This window comes from Lissotriton helveticus, chromosome 1_1 (genome assembly GCF_964261635.1).
Source record: "Lissotriton helveticus chromosome 1_1, aLisHel1.1, whole genome shotgun sequence".
NCBI lineage: Eukaryota > Metazoa > Chordata > Amphibia > Caudata > Salamandridae > Lissotriton > Lissotriton helveticus.
Window position 1 is genome coordinate 323,711,195 of NC_136057.1, and position 27,744 is coordinate 323,738,938.

The following is a 27,744-nucleotide window of genomic DNA, read 5'->3' on the forward strand; positions in this document are numbered from 1 at the left end:
AAATAATATAAGCCAAAATCAAAAAGTGTGTATTCAAGACAAAAATGTGTGTATATTCATAAATAATGCATTGATGTTTGGAGAGACTTATTACTAATAGTAACTCGGTTCCAGTGGCATTGCTGCTATGGCTGTTATGTTTTACGCATGTAGAGGCATTCCACATTGACAAAGCATTTGTTATATTACTGCTGGGAACAGTGGCTGATACGGTCGCACTGCTGGTATTCTTACCTATGAGGGCCACTAAGGAAACTTGACGTGGTCAGCATTAAAACTCCAGAAAAGTTTGGAGACTCCAGGTTTAGATACACTCCCTCTCCCATGCCCTTTCCACACATCAGCCCGAGGAGGGACATACACATGAAAGTGCAGTAAAAGGGTCAATAATGAATAGTGGTCTCTTGAAAACTACTCTCTGCTCTGAGAACAGAAACATGAAATAACAACAATTGATGGATTCAGCTCTCATCAGCCAGGATAGCTTGACTGCAGTGGCATGGAGAGCACGGGACCACGTCTGGGCATACCCGTCCCACTCGGGGTGACAAATGAAAAAACCAAAAATTGTTGGACAGAATGCAGAAAAATTTCCTACCTTGTCCCCAATACAGAGATCTGGGCCTTAATCCATTGTTTTTTTGCTCATCATGCCATTCCAGTTTTGACCCAGCCATATGCAAATCATTCTTGACCCTGCGCCCAATGGGAACAGTCCAGTCCGAACTGCCAAGCCAGGTCCTTCCTTGACAGGAAACATGCATCCTAGGACCGGTTTCGGGCTTTCAGCCCTCATCAGCCAGGATAGCCTGACTCCAGTGGCATGGAGAGCACGGGACCCACGTCTGCGGATACCCGTCCCACTCGGGGTGACAAATGAAAAAACAACAATTGATGGACAGAATGCAGAACAACGTCATACATTCACCCCAGTACAGAGATCTGGGCCTTATTCCATCGTTTTTTGGGTCACCATGCCATTCCCGTTTGGACCCAGCTGTTTGCAAACCAGGCTTGACCCTGTGCCCCATGGGAACCGTCCAGACCGAACTGCCAGGCCAGGTCCTCCGAGAGCCGCAAACAAGTATCCTGGGACCGGTTTCAGGGTATGTCACCCTTCTTCAGTCAGACAAGCTTGAATCCAGTGGCACAGCAAGCAAGGGACCCACGTCTGGGCATACCCAACCCACTTTGGGCAAAAAGTGTTACAGCAAACAAATGATGGACGTAATGCTGACAATGCAAACATTCTCCCCCAAACACTTATTTCGTGGCAAAAAAGACAGACCTTCACGAATATTGCACATCTGGTAGAAAATGTATTGAAGTCCCCCTCACGGGGTCTAGTGGGGCTCCCCAAGGTGGTTTGACAGCCAGTGTTCGGAGGCCCTGAGAAAGTTAAAACAGATAGGGAACTGGTGGCTGCTTGTCGTGCAAGCTATAAGTTAGCGTTCAAAGGAAGAAAGGGGATGTTACAACGTGCTACATGGGAAGAACTCACAGAGGCGGCAGAATCGAAGGACTCTATCCGTTGCTGGAGAGTAATTAATAACCCCTGTTTCTCGGAACCAAATAAGCCGGGGCTAAGTAATAATAATTTGCCAAACCAATGGCAGGAGCATTTTCAGGGATTGTATAACCATCTTGCTAGTCAGGTTAAACAGCAAACCCGAATGAAGCAACTAGGTGGTAACCCTACTGTCTTTAAGTTGGATTAAGTAACCCTAGAAATAGAGGGTTTTACGAGGAACAAGGCACCGGGGCCAGACGGGATTCCACCTGACCTTTTTAGGTCTAACACTGAGGTCTGGGCCCCTCTTGTAACTAGGGTTCTGAACGCAGCAATAAATACAACTATGCCAGCATCCTGGTCTTCTGCTATTATCGTGTCGATCTTTGAGAAGGGCAACAGGGACAGTCCACATTGTTATCGGCCGATCTCTTTGATAGATGTCGCAGCGAAGGTCCTGGGGCGGGTGACTCTAAACAGGTTGATAGATTGGGTAGAGGAGACACAAATTATCACGGATGTGCAATATGGGTTTCGCCTGGGAAAATCTACCGTAGATCAGTGTCTTAACCTGTACCTTATCACCGCAAAATATACTATAGCAAAGGCTGGGGGGGGCTATACTTGGCCTTCATGGACCTCACCACGGTCTTTGATCGTGTAAATCGCAATAAGTTGTGGATTGTAATGAGGGACCTTGGGGTAGACATAGCAATAATAAATATCCTTCAGTCATTGCATTCCAACACAACAGCAGCTGTAAGATACACAAAGGAGGGGAAAGTCACAGAGTTTTTTAAGTGTTCTAGTGGGGTTAGACAAGGATGCATTTTAGCGCCATTCTTGTTTACTTTATATATTAACGGGCTTGATGCCACCTTGCGTAACATTGAGGCTGACATAACTAGAATAGGTGATAAAACAGTTCCGGTTCTGCTGTATGCAGACGATGAGGTGCTTCTGGCCCGTACCCCACATAGCTTGCAGCTTTTAATAGATGGCTTCGTAAAACTCATGGATCACTTGGATATGTCCTTTAACCTTGCAAAATCATATGTAATGGAGACAGGAAAGAAGCCTAGTAAAAAATATAATTACACCATAGGCTCATACACCTTAGGAAAAATCCGAGCCTTCGCCTATTTAGGTGTGCTTTTTGACAACCACCTAAACTTCAAACATCTAATAGAGGATAAGTGTCTAACTTTGAACAGGTCCATGGGTTCAATTGCAAATTATGCCCAGAGGCTGGGGTGTTGGACCCCAGGTGTGATTTTAAAACGATATAATTCCATCTGCTGTGCTAAAGTCTTGTATGGGAGTGAGGTGTGGGGATTTGTTAAGCCCACCAACTTGCAAAGGGAAGAGAATAAATACCTAAGGCGGATGCTGAAGGTCTCGAATAGCACACCAGCATACTGTATACATGAGGAACTGGGGGTTAGGTACATATCAGATAGTGTGGAGTGAAGCCCTTAGTATGTTGGTTGAAGATTTGGATCAATGCAAAGGTGGGCCTGACAAGGCTGGTAGTGCGGGATTGTTTCTCCCTGGAGTACGCGCGGAAAATCCCATGGTTGAAATACGTTAGGGATTCCTTTGTTAATCTGGGAGCGCGCAGATCTATTTGACAAACCAGAGACAATAAGGTTAAAAGACATAGGTGATATTAAAGTGCAGTACCTAAAGTTTGCTATGGCGCAGTGCAATACTGTCGAATTGGGGAAACACTCAGTGAGATATCATATCTTAGTTAAAACATCACAGGGCATAGAACCTTATCTAACATTAATGACAAGTGCCCATGACTGATTTTTGATAACCTGCTTTAGATTTAATTGCATCCACCATTTATTGGCAGTACCGGCAGGTTTTATTATAAATTTAGAAGCGAGAGGGCCCTGCGGCTGCGACAATAGGTCTCCGCAGGATATCCTTCATTTAGTTTTACTCTGCCCATATTATGCCCTCCCCAGGAAATTGTTTTTGAAGCACCTGTTAAGGAAAGCTAGATTTAGGCAGGCACGGGTAGCATTGTTGTTTTTATAATTGTCAACCAATGTTTTCACTCTCTATTGTTTGGTAAACTTTTTAAGAGCTGCTTTAAAGCTATGAATAACAAGGGGGATTTAGTATATCACTGAGTTTTATTTCCTGTTAACAAACAGTTAGTTAAGGAATCATGCTAATGATATTTTACTTTAGCTTATTTTACTCAAACGTACTCCTGTGAAACATTTTTAATGACTGTTATTTCTATGCTTTTATTGTTTGTGTATCAAATCGAATACGTTTTTTATAATAATACTATTTGAGTGACTTGGAGCTTTGTTTTCATTTGTTTGGCAGGGTGTAATTTTAAGAATTACAGGTAGTTTGATCCACCTCTTTTATTCAATCTAAGCCTCCAGCTCTATGGAGTAGTTAAAGAAATAATAGAATTCAAGACTTGCATGGAAGCTATCAAGGCCAACAAGATGCATATGGACAGATGAAAAAATATATTCTTACACTGTTGAGAGTCAGGGGGATAAGTAGCTCATGAATGTGAAGGGGATAGTATTCAGTTTGAAGGTGGACGTTATAATTAAACTTGCTATCCCCTTAGCTACAGAAAGCTGCAAGGGCACAGAGAGAGTGAGCATCTTTCAATGAGTTTGTAACAGCTTTGAGGGGGATATGTATGTCTTGTAATTTTGAGGAATGGCAGATGAAAGTATTAGGGCCCAGATAATTGTGAATGTGAGGGTTAAAAAGATACAGGAGCAGCTGTCAGTGTTAGGCGATCCTAAACTCCAGGATGCCATGGCAACTGCGGAGACTATAGAGTAATCAGAGTAGTGGATGACGTCAGTCAGTAGAGGCAGAAATTACAGCAAGTGCTCTCAACTGTGCTTCAGAGTGGTACAGATGGCTTCCACACCAAGAACAGTCATAAAAAAACTGTGTCATATTACAAACGTGGCATCCATTGCTGTGCCCTGCAATAAGTAAGGACTGTGCCAAATAACTATAAAAACAGTGACAGATTAGGTCATTTTGATAAGGCTTGTAGGGAGGCAAAGTAGGGAAGGAGAAATATCAAAATGAAATTTGCTTACGATTTTGATTGAGAAGAAAATCTGTGTTATAAAAATGTAGGTAGGTGCATATCTAGGGAGGGTAAAGGTTGCTTTGAATAATGTCAAGGAACCAATTTGATTTAACAGTGAGGGAACCTAATATGTGTCAGGTGACCATATTATGCAAGCACATCCCATTGATGGCTGGTTCGGGGTCTCAGTGGACCGTTGTTTTCAAAGAACTGTTCTAGTTTAAATTTGGGTGAATGTTAAGAAAGGAAGTGTTGGAGCATTCTCTTGCCGAGGCTGAAGCAGTGAAGCAGATTTTAAAGTGTAGTGATTGGATCAATGTTCTTGGTCAGAAGGGTCAGTGGATACTAGGCATGTTTAGAATCTTCGCAACAGGGAGCAAGTGTTGGTAGCAAAATAATATGTTGGTGATGAGTGGATTGTGAGACAATGTTAGGACGTCTTTTCTGATTAGACAAGAATGCTTAAAGGATTTGCTCATAGAATCAATTTAAAGAAAATCCCCAATCTGATACAACCAAAGGTAATGGGGTACCAACTAGTGTGAGTGTCGAATTGAAGGAAATGTTAGAGTAATTAGCAAAGGGGAGAAATATCGAGGTGGAGTCATCTGAATGAGTGCCGCCCAAAGTCCTAGCCAGGAAGGTGTATAGCTCGTTAAGAATCTGTGTCCATTTGAGAGCATTTTATTGCACTATTGCAATTAATACTCACCTACTACAGAACATGAGCTGGTAGTCACTCGGGAAGGTGCAGCAGTATTTTCCAAATTGAACCTGTGATCTGCATACCACCAAATTGTGTTGTCACCAGATTTCAAACCTCTCACTGCCTTTCTCATGCCACAAGGGTTGTTCCAGTTCAGAAAAATGCCTTTGCATTGGCCTAAGTGGCCTCTCTTTTCTAGAGAGTCATGTACCTCATTTTTAAAGATGTGGACATATTTGTCAAGTGTTTCCAAGGTGATGACTTGATGTTCTTAAAGGGCAAAAAAGATTCCCATCAAGAAAGTCCACAGGAGGTTGTTTAAGAATGGTTTGACATTGAAAGAAGAAACAAATAAGCAATCCCACAAGAAAGCAGGCTAAACTATCAAGTAATGGCATTGTTTCTAAGAAATCATAGGTAGGCACAATCCTAAGGGTTCCTGCCTCAGACAACATGGAGAAATTGCGATTTTTTGCAGGACCATGAGAATATGAAAGCAAATTTGAAATAACTTCACAGAAATGACAGAACCATTGAGGAAACAGGATAGGAAGAAAGGAGAAAGGTTTATCTGACAAATATCAAAAAGCTTTTAACCAGACCAAATTGAAGATTGCGCAGGCTCCCACATTAAAACTATTCTGCGTAACTTGGTTGTGACAATGGATGACAGTATGTATGTAGTGGGGCCTGTGTGTCGCAGGGGACAGACAAAAAGAAGAGGAAGAAAGTTGAGTGTCATGGACAGCAGGTGCACAGTGACTGAAAGAGTTGCTGTCATGTGTATGGGCTGCTGAACATTTTAATATCTATATCTGCGGGAACCAGTTTGTCCTCAGATCAGATCCCAAACTTCTTGTGGGAATTTTATCTCCTGATGGTGGTGGAATTTAACGGCACGCAATACAAGATTGTCGCCAAGGTTACAGAAGTACTGTTTGCAAGTGGAATACATGCTTAGCGAGAAAATATAACAGCGGATTGTTTATCAAGGCTTTCTTACTTTTCTAAAGTGCCTTGTGATGTGAAAAATAGTACGTTAAATGTGGTAGCCTCAATAACTGTTTGTTTTATGATGCTATTCTAGTTTAGAGTGCTGGCCATCAGATGGAAGTTGAAGGGATCTATTTTTTAGGCTGGGAAGTGTGTGCCACCAAGATCAATAAAAACAAGATTTTGGAAATTGTCCATGAGTGGCATGCTGAATGTCTTTCATGAAAAGGTTATAAAGAATGCTTTTGATGGTACGCTTATTGACAAAGCTGTGTTTAAGTGGGTGAAGGAGGGCTTAGATTATAGTAGCAGTGAAAGAATGTTAAAGACCTAGTCTGCCCTATTAACCCCTGTGATTTGGCTTACGCAAGCAAGCAAATAGTTTGCGTTTTGAAATTTTGGGACCTTTCCATCAGCTACCTTGTGACTCATGGTATGTTTTGGTTTTGGTGGATCACCATTCAAAGTTAAATTTGTTAGCCACATCACCACTGACAAAGCCACTGAGATTTTTATGGACGTTTTCATGAGATAAGTGTACTGTGAAACATTGGTAATGGTCAATTGTTTCCAGTTAGTTTCACATAAGATGACAGAGTTCCTGTGTGGGGTTAAGCACATTTCCACAGCCTTATATGAACCCCATTTCAATGGTTAGTAGAACGCTTTAACAGAGTCCTTAAAGAGAGTAGAGTTCTGGCCCAACAGATTAGATTGGAAGGGATTTCTTTTGAGAGAACCTCTGGCGGTATTGCATCAGTTTGTATTGTAGCATGGAATATCAAGTCTAAGAAAATCATGATATCGTACACAAAATGTCGAAGACCAAAATATAGAAAGATAAGTGCATAAAGTGGAAGTATAGTTTTACAATTCCGCATCTTCATCTATATATATATATATATATATATATATATATATATATATTCAGAGCTCCGCAGTCCCATGGAACCAAAGAAACAGCACTCACAGCAGACTAAACTTTACTAAAAGTTTATTGCGCAAATTACAATCCAACATATATATATATATTGTCACACCACATATATGTGGATTTAAAGCTAGAAAGTCTATACAAACGTACTTTTTGATACTTTGTTCTTCTATATCCTGTGTATGATAATAAGATCCCAAGATGTTCCCCTCTCTATATTGAGACAGTACACCATAACCGTTCACAGCAACACTAAGGTCAGACCCTCCATGTTACTCAAGGAAAGGGAAGGGATCACACATCTAAGCTTAGAACATGGTGGTTCAAAAAGAGGTCTGGGGAGAAAGGATATGATGAAGGATAATCATGATTGTCAAAGCATTTTTGATGTGCCTGATTTCAAGGAGATGCCAGTTAAAGTCATAAAGGTTAACCCCTTAAGTTTGGTGAGCCCGGATGAAGGCATGTGGAATGTTAGATGTGGCATGCGATGTGAACTTAGGGACTCAGATGCTCAAGATTCATTCCCAGAGAAAAATTGCCACTGAATGACAAGCTAGACTAGATTCCAGTGTGGTATAAATACAGAATGCTTGCAACAAATCCAGAGGGAGTAGTAACATAGGTGTGGGGGTGACGGTGACAGTTTACAATGGGGATTCATTGCCAGCCCAGTCACGCACCTGGGGAGAAGTAGGTATCAATCTATTATACTCAAGGATTGTATGTGAAGCTCTTTCCAATGCATATTGTATAGCTTTGTCTTACCATCTAGATTGATGAAAAACTCTCCTTCGATTCCCAGATTACTGCCCTCGCATTGAAATGTTTTGGAATGCTGCGATCCTAGGAGAAAATTCTCCATCTCTTTCCTGAATCTGCAGAAAAAACTGTAGTCCAGGCCCTGGTTATATCCAGGCTGGACTACTACAATGTTCTCTACTTGGATGTATCCCAGTCCTGTCTGAGTAGGCTTCAGCAGATCTAGAAAGCTGTGGATCGGGCAGTGCTCAGGCTACCCAAGCATGCCTCTAGTAGTACGGCGCTGAAAAACTGCACTGGCCACCGGTGAGGTAAAGAGTTACTTGTAAAGCTCTCTGCTACTGCTACAGGGCTCTTTTTTCTCAAGACTAATCTGATCTCCAGTCGATGGTGAAACACCTTAGGTTTGTCTAGGAACTTAAGATCAGCTGAAGCAAAGTGGACTGTTATCCCAAAATTTTAAAGGAGCCAGAGTAGGAGGTGGTTTCTTTAGCTATCTTGTGCCAAAAAAGTGGATCTTGTTTCCTGTTGTGATTCGGCAAGCTCCATCTGAAACTCTTTTCAGGAAAATAACTGAAAACCTGGTTCCTTGGATCTGGTTGAGTCCTATTCAGCAGGAAGGGAAACATCATTTTTCTGGAATCAGTAACCTAGTGCTAGTACACTTCACAAGAAGTAGCTATGTGCTTTATAAATCTCATTATTATTATTATCATTACAATAGTTTTATCCTTTATTTCTCTTCTTTGTTTTTTCCCCATTTGTTAAGGAACAAGTTGTGGTGTATTCTACCTTCTTCTCTTCATCTAGGAGCTTTCCTTTCCTCCCTCACTTTTCCTTCCTTTTTTTTTTTAGAATGTGTGTCCATGGCTGTTGCACATGTAGCTTTGTACTGCTTAGATTCTACATTTGGCCCTTATGAACATAAGCTTTGTGGTGGACAGAAGAAGATTATACTCACAATCTTAATACTGTGTAGTGTCTTTATGACAGTAAATACAAAACCTTATATATATTGCACAATCTTTTTTTTTCTTTCAGTGAATCTAATATAATACATCTAAACCTGGAATGCCTGATAATGTGAACAAAACAGATGCATACAGTGACTCTCAGTCATAATTTCACTACCCAAATTGTAACCCATCTATTTTAACAATGTCAACCCGAAGACACTGGTAGAGTCAGCACCGAAGCTCACCCTGAAGCCTGTTCCATCACCAAATCAGGCATGCCTGGTGGGGCAACTTCCGATGGAGCCTCCAGCACTTCTGGGTCGAGGATGAAAATCTCTTCTTGAGAAATCTCGGTCACGAAGTGCAAATGTTCCTGTCAATAGAAAGGGGGACAGTTTGTAAGGCATGAAGATTTTTGTAACGTCATCAATGGCAATAATTTTTTTCTGTGATGGTGGTGAGATCAGTAAAGATGATACTGAAGGAGCTAAGATAGATGTTTAAAGCTTGGCATTGCAAGGAATGGAGCTGGGATATATAGACATGGATTAGGGCATAGACACTGACTATTGGCTGCAGCATGGGTTTATCTGGAGGCATGCATGCAGACATGGATTTCTATTTAAATCTATCTGGACAATCTCAGACAGGAGGGAGCTGAATCAAGGCATGAACGGAGGCAAGTTGGATGCTTTGAAGAGGAAGCTAGGGTGTTTGTGGTTCTGAGTGCTGGGGTGGAAGGGCTTGTTTTCCATCCCATTTTCTTCTGACAAACCATACGAGGTGTGTCAGAAAAGAAAATCCTGTATACCTATGTCCATGCACTGTTCCCCAACAAAATCTGGAATACATCTAAATTTTGCATGAAACATGAACCCATTCCAGTAATTCTGATTGTGAGATGATTTCCCTCTTGACAGTAACTGTGCAGGGTTGGGTTCTGAAAAGACTTTGGGAGTGTACATGGACTACCAGTCTCAGCAGGGGTTTTCATGCTGCTTACTGAGTTGGATAGTAATGAGTCCAAAGCCCCAAAGGAGTAGTGGAACTAGTCAACTCGAAAGCCCTGGAGTGTTGCACACAGTGGGCATCAAGAGTGACATTTAGGACTGGGAGCTATTTTTCATCATCAAACTTGTACCCAGCGCAAAAGAGAGTGAAAGACAGAAAAGTGAGACAGCACGAGGAAGAGAAAGATAAGGAAAACAGCAACAAAGAGAAACAACAGGGATTAAAAAAGAATGAGATCAAGAATTAAGAAGATTAGGGTGTGGAAGAGAGAAGCATGAGATGTGATCAAGATGAGGAAGCCTTGGTATTCGACAACCACAGCATTCATCTGCATCAGTGGAGGTCATCTAAGAAAATATTTGGTGCCCTGCCTTTTTTCTTAAACATTAAGCACTACTGCGGTCTCTTGCACGTGCTCAATGTCTTAAGATGGTCCCACTGGCTCCAAAGAGTAGCCTGATCAAAGTGTGGTCATATCACCAATGTCTAACACCCCAAGCTTCAAGAGCCGTCAGCAGATGTGTGCGATTGCGGAGCTTTATGGTGATTCCTGAAGACCAGCTGTTGGATCTATCCGGCTACCTTTGAGACCTGGTACCTTTTCCTCCTATAAGGGACAGTCTACATACTGAAAACCTGCTTGATTATTTGTGCTGTAAGGCTAAAGGTCTACATTTAAAGCCCTTTGCTTGCATGTACCTCCATGAGGCAACACGCCAAATGGGTGTATTGTTTCCATTACTGTCTGCATACATCTATTTTAAGATGATTGCCTTTAGGAGCAACACATATTGCAGTTTAGAATTGCCTCAAGCAACACAACTCTGTTGCTTGCCCCCTCTGCTGAATCACTCACTTCAATCAGGTAAACTTTCCTCAAACTCTAAGCAGTGGTGGTCTGTGACTGTGACACATTACACAGAGCAAGTTAGGCATGGGTCAGCGCCTTGAGACCCTTTCGGGTGAGTAGTCATGCTTTACAAGACATCTGATTGATTGATTTGGATGTGCATAGCTGAAGACCACAAAGAGCAAGATAGACAGGCACTGTTCAGAGTTTGACAGGTACACATGACAAGAATGAAAGAGATTTGCATGGTATGACAGCTGCAGATTTCACAGGTGGCAGACAGAGCCACATGGGGTATGAGAGGGACACAATATACAGAGGGTAGGAGATAAACTTCGAACAAGGGATGAGCAGGTTGTTTTATTATTGTCTCCATGACAGATTCTTTTCTCACACAAAAGTACCTGGTGATGCCCTCAGTTAGCCAATCATCTTGCCTGGAACATACCTGAGATCTATCGATGCGGTAAAATCGGTCCGCCGATGTCGCTGTGGAAGAAACAACACATAGGTAGGTTGAAAATATTTGACGTGTAGCATCCCACAGTATCAAACCCTGCAGTCAAGCACTGGATAGAACTGAAAGATCTGCCTGCCTATGAGAAGAGGCACATGTCTGACACCTATTTAACTCAAAGCTCTTCAAGATAATCTCCTTTGAGACCTTTTCTTTGGTTCCTGTTGGCCAGTGACTACTGAGCAATATCTTTGGAAGATACTGTCAGTTACAACTGGTGCTGTTCCAGGGCCAACCACATGGGTTTGAGCTCCAGCAGCTAATAAATTCATTAAAATAGTACAACATTCAAAGTAACTGAAACACCCATAGCCCAGGGTTGAACAATGTAAAAATAAATATTATGTATCCTACTAAGACACTACTGACAATGGGATTTCCAACAATGAAAAATACTATACATAAGGAGCCCGAATAGCTCATCAAAAGTGCCAACAATAAAAAATACCTAACATTGGAAATGCAAGCTTTGATATGCCAGACAACGGAAATGCCAATGTAGCCACAGACGGAAGATCTGTGTAACACTAGCCAACAATGCACTAGCCATTGAAGCTCAGCCTCAGTGCAAAAATATTAAAAGTGTTATGATGTAAATATGCAAGCTGGAGAAAGATTATGCCACTGTAACCAAACCCCTATGTAGCATACTGACCTTTGTTAGAAGCGCCTAGAGAAAAAGGATTTGCTCAGTGAACACTACACAAAATAATACACTCAATGTTTATAGAGCTGTTTTAGGTCCAGTTCCCAAAATGTCAAGTGTTGAGATAGGGAAACATTGGGTCTGGTACTGGATATCAACAATCAGGCAGTCGAGAGGGGACGCCAGTTTACATTCAAATTGGTCTCATAGTCAAAGTTCAACATGTGGAATTTTAGTTCGTGAACTGAACATCAGCTGCGCCATCTTGTCCATTCCTCAGACCCACGTATGAACATACACGATAGCCATTTTAGGTACCATGGTCTCCCTGTTCACGATCGATCATCAGCGCACTTCCCTGACCCTGCAAGCATCCCCCATGCACCCTGGCTGACCCCGCATTCACATGCGCAAGTCATGAACCCTCCTCTTTCGCATGACTCTGTCTCTGGGAATCACACCCCGCGCCTGACCAACACCTCCTTTCCGTCCATAAATACCCCTCTTTTGATAAACCCTCCCTCTACGCTCGATTATCCACACTGACCTCTCCTTTGATGACCCCTTCCTCTGAGCCCGATTGTCTGTACGGACCGCTGGTCATCCCTTGGCCTGAGGATACAGTTTATTGCCCACTACGGTATGCACTCGACCCTTTTTCAAAAAGACGCTACTATTGATCATGGCTTCCCCACCCGTTGAGATTCGATCAGGCGCACACATTCCAAAGGAATCGGCGGAACACTCAGCTGCGTGATAGCCTCCTCTTATTGTATGGGGGGTGAGGACCTCTACTGTAGCCACGTGTTGGAATGAGCCGGAACTGGGGGGGGGTACCGGGGATGTCATCTTTCGCTACTTCACAATGTCTTTATTGTAATAAAGAACGGTCACATGTCGTAAACCAGTGTATAAAAGGCTAGGTCTCAGAGAGGCTGTTAGAGAGCACCTCGAGACGATACCTTGTTGTCCGATCTGATGTGTTCTGCTCCGTCGGAATAAAACGTGTTTCCTGTCTTCCTGTCTCCAGCGCCTGCCTCTTTATTTGATAATCTTCATAAGGTATTAGAGGCGTTTAACGCCGGGCAAAATTACTTAAGAAACATCGACTAAATCGCCTGACCATTTTCCTGACTTTCCTCAATTGGCGTCCCAAGTGTGGGGCTCATCAGCGACACGTGGATCCAGTGGGAGAGGTCCCAACGACAGAGTGAACGACTGCAACGATCGGAAGAGCTCCTGTCCGATAGACCCTCGTCTGACAGCCGATCATCTGAACTTCACTGGTTCCGAGCAGACCTCTCCCGAGTGATCTACGGTCCTGACTGGGAACCATCAGGAGTGCCACGGTAGCAGCAGAGAGTAGAGGACGATCGGGCGCTGGAAGCGGAAGACAAGAAACTGTCCATGCGGTCCGGGTAAGGTCGTGACACACGACGAATTGCGAATTGATTGATTGTTTGATTGATTGAAATACTAGTATTTGCATTGTCGCTCTTTGAGATATTCGCTGCCTGCAAACGGGGAGGAATAGGAATATTCTATCTCCCTTTGCGGATAGTGAAGGGTAGGTTAACGCGGACTTTTGTCCCCCATTGTAATCTGTCGTACCTATTTTTCTCCCCATTGATTGTTTGTCCGAACATAGATTGTTTGGAGTATAGTTCTTTTGAGGTTCTCTGCTTGCAAATAACGTAGAATAGCCATATTCTGTCTAGTCTTTGCAAACAGAGAGAGATAGGTAGTGCGGACCTTTGTCCCCCGTTGTAATCTGTCATGCCTGTCTTCTCCCCACTGATTGGTAGTTGGAACAACCCGGACCGCTTATTAGAGATGAACCATCCAGCTCCATTGGAAGGCACCCCTAATAAGGACATGTTCATTAAACAAGGACTAGTCGCTATAGCTTATAGTAAGTTATGGCATAAGTATACAAAAAGGGACCCCGAAAGTCAGTGGCCACTGATAGGTTCCTTTGATGATCATAAAATAAAAGCATTAGAAGCAGCTGTTAGAATAAATAAAGTAACACCCACCATGCTCGATAGTATCGGCATGTGGCGCAAAGAAGCAGAGCAACGAAGGAAAAGAGAGGAAGTAAGAATAGGGAAAGAGTTGCGAAAGGCAGCCCACCTGGCAGCGAAGGAACTAGATGAAGAGATAAAAAGGAGAGAGGAAGTTAGACAAACGCAAGAATCGGGGTCGACGGGCCAATGCCCTGTTAGGACCCCCTCTACGCTCTACCCAGAGATGCCCTCCAAACAACGGGCAAACGACGAGTTACTGCTAGGTCCTCCGATCATCTACATGCCCCCTCCTTATGCCCCCTGCCAGCCACTGGCACAGCACCTACCAGTTCTGAGTACGGGCGAGGGCGACCCTAGCGCTAGTGCCCCGGCTCTTACGGCCTTCGCACCAGCCACATCGGTAACAACATCAGATAAACTCGAGACTAGCAAGCAGCTAACGGCAAGACCAAATAGGTTGAGCAAAGATGAGCGGGATGGGATTGATAAGATAGCAAAGACACTGGTAGAACGGAAAGAGAGCGAAGAATATGCGATGGATATGTACAATTCACATGCCGGTAGCCACAGACGGCATTTCATTTTACGGTTCAGCTTCCACACCCTGAACGTATATGAGGATAGGTATCAAACCAAGGGTCCTGCTAAGCTGACGGCTCTATATAGAAAGATCGATGTTGGAGATGGGACTGAGCATGATGTGACGGACCTCTTCATGCAAACGCTTGAGGTCTTCCGCCACCTCACTGAACAGAAACCAGAGGTCAAGATCACAGTCTCTGAAACGGCTGAATCCCTAATAGAAGTAGCCAACACTATGATGCCTATCAGAGAAGCCGCCCCCTATTGGGTTCCCCCAAGAGGTCAGGGAACAAACGACGATATCAACCACGCAGATGCAAAAGGAAGGGTTGTGTACAATTGGGTTTACCAACCATGGGATCGACAAGATATTTTAACCTTTAGGCAAACCTTGCCTGATTTAAGGAAGAACCCGACAGCATTTTACACCGAATTAGGCACAGCCTTGGGCTCAACGATAATGACTCTAGCAGACATTGATTTGTTTTTCGGGTTATGTTTGCCAGCTGACGTGTGGAAGCAAATCCGGAAAGCCGAACACACAGATCTGTTCGGACATACCTGGAATCAACTCAGTGAGCTAGATAGACGACGAGAGCCCGGAAGGAAACCGATAAAAGACATACTGGAACTTCCGGACAAAATAGTTCAGAAGCTAAAAAACTTGATCCCAGAGAAAAAGGTAGATTGGTCGATAGTCACGGCTTGCCGTCAGAAACCCCAAGAAGACGTATCAGAATACTTCTCCCGATTTGAAACAGTGTTCTCCGACTACAGTGGCCAAGACATGACCACCGCAACCGGGCAACACCTATTCGTGCAAAACTATGTAAAGGGTCTGTCACAAGAGGTTTCCCAAAAGTTACAAACGAGCGAGAGTAGTTGGGGGGCCTCCAAACCCGCCGCTATCCTCCAAATGGCTCAGTACTACGAACACCAAAAGAATGAGAATGATAGGGCAACCGAGAGAAAGAAGAAAGATTTGAAAGAAAGGGTAATGATAGCCCAGATACAAGGGGTGGCAGTCGGGAAAGAACTACACAGGGGGAGCTATCAATCAATCGCCCCTAGAAATCCACCCCCAAAGGACCGCACACCCACTCCCTACTTTGGACGTAGGGACATAGAAGATAATCAGTGTGCATTTTGCAGAGAATTCGGACATTGGTAAGTCTCAATGCCCGGCTCTTCTGGAACTAATTAAAAATAAAGAAACGAGGGACATGATGAATGGCCCCAGGGCTAGAGGACAGGGACGGGGATACACAAGCAACCCCAACAGCGACAGGCCAGGAAGACCGAATACATTTGACCGTCCCCGACAGAACCAGTACCAACTATCTGACAGTGAGAACACCCCCGACTTCGCATAGGACTGCCAGGGGCAAGGGAGGGATCCAGTCGAGCTCTGTGTTGACCAGCAAGGTCCTTACGTCACCGCTAAGGTCCTGGGTACCAAGTCTCCAGTCTTGGTAGACACTGGAGCGACACGTAGTGTATTATCAAAGCGACTGATTCCAAGGGCACCCTTGTCTGGCTCACACATTACATCGATAGGTTTCGATGGAACGCCCTCCACTAATCCCCTGTCCGTACCTATCTCCTTTGACCTAGGAAACAACCCCACGGACACAACATTTCTGCTCTCCTCCAACTCCCCTGACGCCATTATGGGTATTGATCTACTAAAACATTTCCGAGCTACTATTAGGTGTTCCCCAGATGGAGTCCGAGTCATCCTGTACGACAACCCGAGCATATCCAGATCCTGCCCCGCACGACATATGTACTCCATAACTGATGCTGACCTATCCTTGCTCGACACCCTACCCCTGTACCTGTGGGCCAGAAACGACTCGGATGTAGGACGAATGATGATCGATCCTGTGCACATAACTGTTCGACCAGACGCAATACTTCCGAAACTCCCACAGTATCGGATATCGCCCGAAGGCGAGAAGGCATTGGTAGCGATTATTCAGTCCCTGGTAGATGCAGGAGTGGTAGAGGAAGTGGTTAGTAATGTCTGCAACAGCCCTATCCTACCCATTGTTAAGAAGCAAGGTGAGGGAGATGAGAAAGCGTACCGCTTCATCATCGACCTGCGAGAAGTCAACAAAGTGGTGGTGCCACAGTACCCCGTAGTCTCAGACATCACCACCATTCTGACCCTCATCCCGTCCACTGCCACCACCTTCACCGTTATTGATCTCAAGAATGCATTTTTCTCTATCCCCATCCATCCAGACAGCCGTTATCTCTTCGGCTTCACCTTAAAAAACCGTTCGTATCGATTTTGTAGAGCTCCCCAGGGCTACACTGAAAGTCCCAGCATCTACAGCCAGGCCCTCAAAAGACAGCTGGACGCCGTCCAGCTACCAGATGGAGTGGTGTTGATCCAATATGTCGATGATATCCTTTTGGCGGCCGACACCACTCCTCTTGCAATCACAGCCACTATCCAACTCTTGCACTTTCTTGCGGAGAATGGCCACAAAGTCTCCAAAAAGAAACTGCAGTTTTGCCAACCTCAAGTGACATACCTAGGCCATCTCCTGTCCAAAGAAGGGAGGAAACTTACACCCGACCAAATCCAAACCATCCTAGACACCCCCATCCCAAAAACACAGAAGCAAGTCCGTTCATTGGTGGGCCTTACCTCCTTTTGCCGACAATGGTTACCTAATTTCAGTCTCATTATAAAGCCCCTGCTCTCCCTGTTGGCCAAAGATGTTCCCTTCCCACTCCCTTGGACCCCCGGATGCCAAGCGTCCTTTAAGGAGTTGCGGGATGCCCTTTGCTCGGCACCCGTCCTAGGAACACCAGATTACTCCAAGCCCTTCTCTCTCTTCACTCACGAAAGAGAGGGATGCGCATTGTCTGTTCTAACTCAGCCCATCGGCTCCAAACAACGCCCTTGTGCCTACTTCTCTGCCACTCTTGACCCAGTCGCCAGAGCTTTACCTGCCTGCCTTCGAGCAGTAGCCGCCGCTGCTGTCTCTATCCGTCAGAGTGAGGGAATTGTACTTTCAAACTCTCTCACGGTGTTGGTACCCCACGCAGTTGACACCCTCTTGAACCAGACCAAGACCCAACACCTGACTAGTGCACGACTGACAGGGTACGAATTGACTCTACTTGCACCCCACATCACTCTGAAGAGATGCACAACTTTGAATCCTGCTACACTGTTGCCCTTGCCTGAAAATGACCCCGATGTCCCCCCTATACACGACTGTGTGACCCTCACGGACGAACAGACCAGGAGTAGAATTGACCTCCGAGACATTGCTTTTACAGACCCTGATGGAGAGCTATGGGTAGACGGCTCTTGTATCAAACTCCCAGACGGCACCACTTCAGCTGCCTATGCGGTGACGACAGCCCTAACAGTAGTTGAAACAGCCCGCATCACGCAACGATCCGCACAGGCGGCAGAGCTAATTGCCCTCACACGAGCATGTATCATAGCAGCCGGAACCACGACAAACATTTACACGGACAGCCAGTATGCCTTCGGGGTGGTTCATCATTTTGGGCTCTTGTGGAGGGAAAGGGGATTCCTGACGTCCCACGGCACGCCCATCCTTCACGGAGATCTAGTCTCCGCCCTGATTGAAGCAGTTCTCCTCCCCAAACGATTAGCAGTGATCAAATGTCAGGCACACAAGAAGGTGACGGACTTAGTTGGACAGGGAAACGCACTGGTCGACATGACTGCCCGAACCACAGCTGAGAATAGGACGACGACACGCATATATGTGACCAGGTCACAAGCAGAAAAATGGACTGACGCTAGGGAAACGATTAGGGACATCCAGTCGGCCAGCACACCTCACGAACTGACTGAAGGGGCACGGGTGGGTCTGAGGGACGATGAAGGCTGCTGGCGGACAAAAGACACAAACAAATGGTTGCTGCCTGACTCATACTTGATTCCCATACTGACTATGGCGCACTCCCCTGCACACATAGGTTCTGCCCCCATGATTGAACTCATTTCCAAAGTCTGGCACAACAACAAAATCCCCGACTCAGCCAAGCGCCTGGTCCAGCAGTGCCTTATCTGCCTACAACACAACCCCGGGAAAGGAACTGTGGTACCCCGGGGAGGGTTTGGGATCCCCGATCACCCCTTTGAGATCCTCCAGATGGATTATATCCAGCTGGAGAGATGCCAAGGCTTGAAGTACGTATTAGTCATTGTATGTGCTTTCAGCAAATGGGTGGAAGCCTATCCAACCCGTGATAACACTGCCATGACTACTGCCAAAGTACTACTGAAAGAGTTTTTCCCTCGCTACGGCCTTTGTCGAATTTTATGGAGCGACAATGGCCCCCACTTCATAGCTGAAGTTATCCAACTAATCTTGAAGGGGCTGGGGGTAAAGCAAAGGTTCCATGCGGTCTTCCACCCCCAATCCGCTGGCCTAGTTGAGCGACACAATGCTACACTGAAACTGAAACTGTCAAAAATAGTGGCCACCACAGGACTCAAGTGGCCAGATGCCCTCCCACTGGCATTGCTATCGATGCGCTCCACTCCCACTAAGCACCACTTGACCCCCTACGAGGTTGTGTTTGGGCGACCAATGAACCTCTGGACTGCCCCCAAACCAACCTCCATTCACTACGTCCCCGACGTCCTGCTGTCAGATTATTTGTGCAAATTAACTAAAACGTTGTCTGTCATTCATCAACAGGTGCAGCAGGCCATCCCCGATGCTTCCAGGGGCCCCGGTCACGATATCCAACCGGGAGATTATGTTTTAGTCCGGAACTTTCAACGGGCAAAGAGTCTGGAACCCCGGTGGACGGGCCCCTGGCAAGTACTGATCACCACTCGGTCGGCTCTTCGAGTGGAGGGAAAAAGGCACTGGCTGCACGCCCACCATTGCAAGAAAGTCTCCTCGACCCTGGCCACGACAGAAAACGTCGACACCCAAGAAGAGCTCCTGAACAAAGACCGACCATCGTTGAACTGCTATCCTGATACCGAGGCACTTGAACTTGCAAAATTCTCTGATCCCACTGTGCCATCCGGGGAAGGGTATTTCCTGCGTCGAAAGGAGGGAGCTTCGGCTAAGTAGACCACGGACTAAGTTAAAATCTCAGAACGGTGACCTAAAACAACCAAGGGTTACCCGGAGAGAAGCTAAACAAAGTCTGTGGTTCTGCCCACTACCGAGCACCTTGAAGATGATGGAAGTGCCAGACAAGAAGATGATGGAAGCGCCAGATAAGAAGATGATGGACGCAACCGGAAATACCCACTACAGGAACCCAAAGACTGACAATTTGCACAAATCAAAGACAATCGCCTTCTTCATCCTCTTCCTCTTTTGCCTCCTCCTCATGACTTCCTTCTGGATCTTGGAGGACAGCACACCCGCTCATCAGATATTGTTGACCACTGCACAGCCAACCACCATGAAAGAGCATCACCTGATCTCCCTTTCGCCTCAGTTCCGAGAAAGGCGTAAGGAGTTCTGGAACAATTCCTTCGTGCAGCTATTGCACCAGCACAACCTTGCTGCAAATGCCACGAACTGCTGGATCTGCGGGTTGCTCCCGCATGCCACTGGACACTCCATCCCCTTCATCCCTTCTCCTTTCTCAGTTCACGGCTCCTGCCTCGCCTGGTTGATCCTCCTGCAGGAAAGCCACAAGGTCAACGCCGCTTCTGGTCAAACAGTGTCACACTTCTACTATGGATTCTGGCTGAACAAAACAGGAAGGACGTCTGCCCCCTTTTGTCCCGTGACCTCAGGTTCCGCCTTCCATATGAACATCCCTGCAAAGGAACGAGTCGAAATGCAAGTGCTCCACAATCCATCTAGACCCACCTTCTCCCACCTGCGGAAGCGAACGGCTGCCACTCTGACTGTGGCCTTGTCTGTCATCAATGTCACAGGTCTCGTGTGCCTCCAAGGCCAGGGAACACAGCTGGTGGGTCACAGTTCTTGCCGCATCAGCAGAACATTGGTCTCAGTGGATCCCCCTTCCTTTGTTGCCTCTCCGAATATGTACTTTGTTTGTGGCATCAAAGCTTACACTTGGCTCCCGAAAGGTTGGAGGGGTACGTGCTACGTCGCCTTCATTCTTCCCCCCACGTATGTGGCCCCAGCCTACCATCAACGGCAAAAGCGTGCCGGAGACATTGGACAAGCCGACTCCACCGGGGCACAGTTCCTGGATGCGGTGAAGGGACTTGTTCCTCTGTGGGGCCCAATGGCAAATAGCCGTGCTATCCGACACTTGACTCAGGCAGTAGAAACAACCATTAACATCACGGCTGGCATCCTCGCTAACAACACGGCTGAGCTTCAGGCAGTCCGCCTGGTGGCTCTTCAAAACCGCCTTGTCCTGGATGTGGTTCTGGCCGACCGTGGAGGAGCATGCCGCATCATCGGCTCCAGCTGTTGCACCTACGTGCCAGATAACTCGCCTTCAGTCTACAAAGCAATCGAACACCTCCACAGACTATCCTCAGAGGTTCACCAGGAGCAAGAAGGATGGTCGCTTGGAAGTTGGTTTTGGGACATTTTGAAGGACTGGGGATGGAGGTTGTTTACATTTATACTGATACCAGTCGTGATACTGTGTGGGTGTTGCTTAGGTATTCAATGTTTGCCACCTTTGTGTTCACTCATCTCTAATTGTATGTGCCCCAAGACTTTGGACTTTAGAACTGAGCACATGAGTCCCCTCTATGAGATAGAAATACGTGGTCTTATGGGGATAGATCCGAATTGACAAGCTGGCGAGACATGTTAAAAGGGAGGACTGTGGAATTTTAGTTCGTGAACTGAACATCATCTGCGCCATCTTATCTTGTCTATTCCTCAGACCCACGTATGAACATACACGATAGCCATTTTAGGTACCATGGTCTCCCTGTTCACGATCGATCATCAGCGCACTTCCCTGACCCTGCAAGCATCCCCCATGCACCCTGGCTGACCCCGCATTCACATGCGCAAGTCATGAACCCTCCTCTTTCGCATGACTCTGTCTCTGGGAATCACACCCCGAGCCTGACCAACACCTCCTTTCCGTCCATGAATACCCCTCTTTTGAAAAACCCTCCCTCTACGCTCGATTATCCACACTGACCTCTCCTTTGATGACCCCTTCCTCTGAGCCCGATTGTCTGTACGGACCGCTGGTCATCCCTTGGCCTGAGGATACAGTTTATTGCCCACTACGGTATGCACTCGACCCTTTTTCAAAAAGACGCTACTATTGATCATGGCTTCCCCACCCCTTGAGATTCGATCAGGCGCACACATTCCAAAGGAATCGCCGGAACACTCAGCTGCGTGATAGCCTCCTCTTATTGTATGGGGGGTGAGGACCTCTACTGTAGCCACGTGTTGGAATGAGCCGGAACTGGGGGGTGGGGGGGTACCGGGGATGTCATCTTTCGCTACTTCACAGTGTCTTTATTGTAATAAAGAACGGTCACATGTCGTAAACCAGTGTATAAAAGGCTAGGTCTCAGAGAGGCTGTTAGAGAGCACCTCGAGACGATACCTTGTTGTCCGATCTGATGTGTTCTGCTCCGTCGGAATAAAACGTGTTTCCTGTCTTCCTGTCTCCAGCGCCTGCCTCTTTATTTGATAATCTTCATAAGGTATTAGAGGCGTTTAACGCCGGGCAAAATTACTTAAGAAACATCGACTAAATCGCCTGACCATTTTCCTGACTTTCCTCAAACAACTACTAATTCTGGAGATGAGCTAGAATGCAGAGTTGGGGTTCAACCCTGAATTATTATGATGATATATCTGAAAATGTAAACACTGGCGACATAATTAAAACGTCTCCTAAATTGAGACCACTGGCCACAGCCAAAAGGATACTATCCAAAGGTCCTGGTCAACGAGTAACGCTCTCACCCACCCTAGGTCTTGAACTGGGCAGGTACAGGGTTCTACAAAGTAAGAATTGGCTGGGGTGATGATGCAGGCTCACAGCACTTTTATTTCTGAAATGCTTCTTTGAAGATCCTCGATCTTCTGGTAACACAGATGCCCTTTGGTTGGTTCTGGCCAAGTCATCTGCAGGAATCTTAAGGCTTCTGTATGGTTCCCTTCTTCAAGATGTTCTCCACCAAGGTGTCTGCCCACTGGGTCTTGTTCTTCAAAATTCTCCTCTTCAAAATTCTTCACAGATCCTTACTCATGGGAGCACACTTCAAGTTTGATGGGGGATCCTTTTACGTCAACACATGAGTATAAGTAGGAGCGTGCCAACAGCCACACAGTACTGGTTGCAACAGTAAATTCTGCAAATACTCTGCCACTTTCCTTGAGCAGGCACCACGATCACAGCCTATACAGGCGTCCTTTTAAAGAGCAAAGAGAACAATTGATGGCCAGAATGCTGAACGATGTCAAACATTCATCCCAGTACAGAGATCTTGGCCTAAATTCATATTTTGTTTTGGTCCCCATGCATTTCCAGTTTAAACCCAGCCATATGCAAATCAGTCTTGACTCTGTTGCCCATGGGGACAGTCCAGCCCGACCTACCAGGCAAGGTCCTCACTGGACTGGAAACAAGCATCCTGGGACCAGTTTCGGGGTATCAACCCGGTTGTATGTCATTACAACGCAGGCTTTTACCCCGCATGCCATTACAACGGGGGGATTACAACAAAAGTCGTTACAACGTCTTTCGCTGGAGGGCGCTGGGTAGTGGAATAGTTTAATTTTCTATTCCAACTCCAGCCCACGTTGACAGTAGGGATAGAAAATTAAACTATTCCCTATCCAACAGCACCCTCCAGCGAAAGTCATTGTAACAACTTTCCTTGTAATCCCCGCGTTGTAATGGTAGTGCGGGGTAATCCCCGCGTTGTAATGGCTGTTCTCCATCAACCCACATCATCCAGGCTAGCTTGACTCCAGTGACATGATGAGCACAGGACCTTATACAGAGTACAGTATATAGGTTTAGGGAAGTGTGAGAAATTAGGTTACTGGTTGACTGGGTGTGTGAGCCTTGGTCAAGCAGCAACTACAATCCTTGTCGGAGTAAGGCACAAGCAAACCCCAAACTAACCTGTGCTCAACCCCCTCTCAAGTTCGTGCCAAGAGCCCCGTTCACGGTGCACAGGGTGGCGAGGAACAGGGAGAGCGTCGCAGGATGCTGTTGGCAAAGTACGAGAAGCCGTCCGGTGTCGTGGGCGGGCGTTGCTGGAGCTAGCAGGTGGTGGTCCTCAGGGCTGGTCGATGCTGCATTGCAAAGAGTTAGGCTGGCGAAGCTTTGCGACGAATTGCGGTGCTACAGACAAGGTCTTGGAGCAAACGGGCCTCTTTGCGGTCGCATAGGGCCCAAAGGTTTGACTTTAGCACCCGCGAGCCACATCAAGGCAAGAGAGTAGCAGGCAGCAGGTCAGCACAACAGAGAAGCAGTTCCTTCAGCGCAGCAGCCCAGCAGAGTGGCAGTCCATGTAGCAGCGCATCAGTCTTCTTTCTGGTAGGGTATTTACAGATCCAGAAGCCAACTGAAGAGTAGGTGTCTGAGGTCCAGTATTTATACACAGTTGTGCCTTTGAAGTAGGAAGAAGCTCATGAGGAATGCCTATGAGGTGCACAGATGCCTTGCCTTCCTGGCCCTGTCTCCACACTAACTACAGGAGGTGTGCAGTCATTTGTGTGGAGACAGGACACAGCCTATTTAAGAGTAAGTGGGGCTGGGCCCTGCTCCTCTCACCCATCCTGCCAGCGATGGCTTATCCAGTCACACCTAAGCTCCACATTGTATGCGTGTCTGTCTAGGACGAATACACAAAGCCTAACTGTTAGCTACATTCAGTCCTGTGACCCAGATACAGCCTGCAGGCTCCAAAAGGCTAAGGCAAGAAAATGCCAACTTTCTAAAAGTGGCATTTCCAAAACAGTAATATAAATCCAACTTCACCATAAGTTAAGATTTTACATTCCAATTCTTTAGACATGAAACATGAACTGGTTGCCTATTCCCATTTGGAAATTACCCTTATAAAATGTAATAAGGTAACTCCAGTGTTATCCTATAGGAGAGGTAGGCCTTGGAGTAGTAAAAACACGAGTAGTAAAAAACGAATTCAAGAGTTTTTCACTACCAGGACATGTACAACTTAAAATTACATGTCCTAATTTTATTTGCGCAGCACCCTGACTTGTGGGCTACCTAGTGCCTACCTTAGGGGTGACTTACATATAATAAAAGGGGAGTTCAAGGCTTAGCAAGGGAATTTAAATGCCTAGTCGACATGGCAGTTTACAACTGCATTCAGGCTGCAATGGCACGCCTGGGACATATTTTAAGGTGCTATTTAAGTGGGTGGCACAATAAGCCGTCCGGTGTCGTGGGCGGGCGTTGCTGGAGCTAGCAGGTGGTGGTCCTCAGGGCTGATCGATGATGCATTGCAAAGAGCTAGGCTGGTGAAGCTTTGCGACGAATTGCGGTGCTACAGACAAGGTCTTGGAGCAAACGAGCCTCTTTGCGGTCGCATAGGGCCCAAAAGTTTGACTTTACCACCCGCGAGCCACATCAAGGTTCCAGAACCTGAGAGGCACCACCTGGAGGTCAGAAACTTGCTACCCCTAGGTCTAGGGCCTGGTTCAGGATGTAGGCGAGCCTTTTATGTCCCTAAGATTCAGAAATGGAGGACAGCATACTAGCCCTTGGAGTCACTCTGGGGTCCTGCGTTCAAGATGAAGTTGCAGGCCCAGTTCTCGACCCTCAGGCAAGAGAGTAGCAGGCAGCAGGTCATCAAAACAGAGAAGCAGTTCCTTCAGCACAGCAGCCCAGCAGAATGGCAGTCCGTGTAGCAGCGCGTCAGTCTTCTTTCTGGCAGGGTATTTATAGGTCCAGAAGCCTACTGAAGAGTAGGTGTCTGAGGTCCAGTATTTATACACAGTTGTGCCTTTGAAGTAGGAAGAAGCTTCTAGAGGAATGCCTATGAGGTGCACAGATGCCTTGCCTTCCTGGCCCTGTCTCCACACTAACTACAGGAGGTGTGCAGTCCTTTGTGTGGAGACAGGACACAGCCTATTTAAGAGTAAGCGGGGCTGGGTCCTGCTCCTCTCACCCATCCTGCCAGCGAGGGCTTATCCAGTCACACCTAAGCTCCACATTGTATGTGTGTCTGTCTAGGACGAATACACAAAGCCTAACTGTTAGCTACATTCAGTCCTGTGACCCAGATACAGCCTGCAGGCTCCAAAAGGCTAAGGCAAGAAAATGCCAACTTTCTAAAAGTGGCATTTCCAAAACAGTAATATAAATCCAACTTCACCATAAGTTAAGATTTTACATTCCAATTCTTTAGACATGAAACATGAACTGGTTGCCTATTCCCATTTGGAAATTACCCTTATAAAATGTAATAAGGTAACTCCAGTGTTATCCTATAGGAGAGGTAGGCCTTGGAGTAGTAAAAACACGAGTAGTAAAAAACGAATTCAAGAGTTTTTCACTACCAGGACATGTACAACTTAAAATTACATGTCCTAATTTTATTTGCGCAGCACCCTGACTTGTGGGCTACCTAGTGCCTACCTTAGGGGTGATTTACATATGATAAAAGGGGAGTTCAAGGCTTAGCAAGGGAATTTAAATGCCTAGTCGACATGGCAGTTTACAACTGCATTCAGGCTGCAATGGCACGCCTGGGACATATTTTAAGGTGCTATTTAAGTGGGTGGCACAATAAGCCGTCCGGTGTCATGGGCGGGCGTTGCTGGAGCTATCAGGTGGTGGTCCTCAGGGCTGATCGATGATGCATTGCAAAGAGCTAGGCTGGTGAAGCTTTGCGACGAATTGCGGTGCTACAGACAAGGTCTTGGAGCAAACGAGCCTCTTTGCGGTCGCATAGGGCCCAAAAGTTTGACTTTAGCACCCGCGAGCCACATCAAGGTTCCAGAACCTGAGAGGCACCACCTGGAGGTCAGAAACTTGCTACCCCTAGGTCTAGGGGCTGGTTCAGGATGTAGGCGAGCCTTTTATGTCCCTAAGATTCAGAAATGGAGGACAGCATACTAGCCCTTGGAGTCACTCTGGGGTCCTGCGTTCAAGATGAAGTTGCAGGCCCAGTTCTCGACCCTCAGGCAAGAGAGTAGCAGGCAGCAGGTCAGCACAACAGAGAAGCAGTTCCTTCAGCACAGCAGCCCAGCAGAATGGCAGTCCGTGTAGCAGCGCGTCAGTCTTCTTTGTGGCAGGGTATTTATAGGTCCAGAAGCCTACTGAAGAGTAGGTGTCTGAGGTCCAGTATTTATACACAGTTGTGCCTTTGAAGTAGGAAGAAGCTTCTAGAGGAATGCCTATGAGGTGCACAGATGCCTTGCCTTCCTGGCCCTGTCTCCACACTAACTACAGGAGGTGTGCAGTCCTTTGTGTGGAGACAGGACACAGCCTATTTAAGAGTAAGCAGGGCTGGGTCCTGCTCCTCTCACCCATCCTGCCAGCGATGGCCTATCCGGTCACACCTAAGCTCCACATTGTATGTGTGTCTGTCTAGGACGAATACACAAAGCCTAACTGTTAGCTACATTCAGTCCTGTGACCCAGATACAGACTGCAGGCACCAAAAGGCTAAGGCAAGAAAATGCCAACTTTCTAAAAAGTGGCATTTCCAAAACAGTAATATAAAATCCAACTTCACCATAAATTAGGATTTTACATTCCAATTCTTTAGACATGAAACATGAAGTGGTTGCCTATTCCCATTTGGAAATTACACTTATAAAATGTAATAAGGTAACTCCAGTGTTATCCTATAGGAGAGGTAGGCCTTGGAGTAGTAAAAACACGAGTAGTAAAAAACGAATTCAAGAGTTTTTCCCTACCAGGACATGTAAAACTTAACATTACATGTCCTAATTTTATTTGCGCAGCACCCTAACTTGTGGGCTACTTAGTGCCTACCTTAGGGGTGACTTACATATAAGAAAAGGGGAGTTCAAGGCTTAGCAAGGGAATTTAAATGCCTAGTCGACATGGCAGTTTACAACTGCATTCAGGCTGCAATGGCAAGCCTGGGACATATTTTAAGGTGCTATTTAAGTGGGTGGCACAATAAGTGTTGCAGGACAACTGATAGTATTTAGTTTACAGGCCCTGGATCTATTGTATACCACTCTACAAGGGACTTATATGCACA

At 46.1% G+C, this 27,744-nt stretch overlaps 1 protein-coding gene across 4 annotated transcripts in view; it reads right to left on the reverse strand.

Annotated features, from left to right (window-relative positions):
* Positions 1-27,744, reverse strand: part of DGKI (diacylglycerol kinase iota) — a 679,239-nt gene that overhangs the window by 178,254 nt on the left and 473,241 nt on the right. For all 4 annotated transcript variants that reach the window (XM_078671815.1, XM_078671812.1, XM_078671824.1 and 1 more), the window contains 2 exons: positions 11,265-11,305; positions 9,201-9,328 (listed from right to left, as the gene is read on the reverse strand). In XM_078671815.1, coding sequence (XP_078527941.1) covers positions 9,201-9,328; positions 11,265-11,305 — 169 coding nt within the window. The remainder of the gene's footprint in view (positions 1-9,200; positions 9,329-11,264; positions 11,306-27,744) is intronic.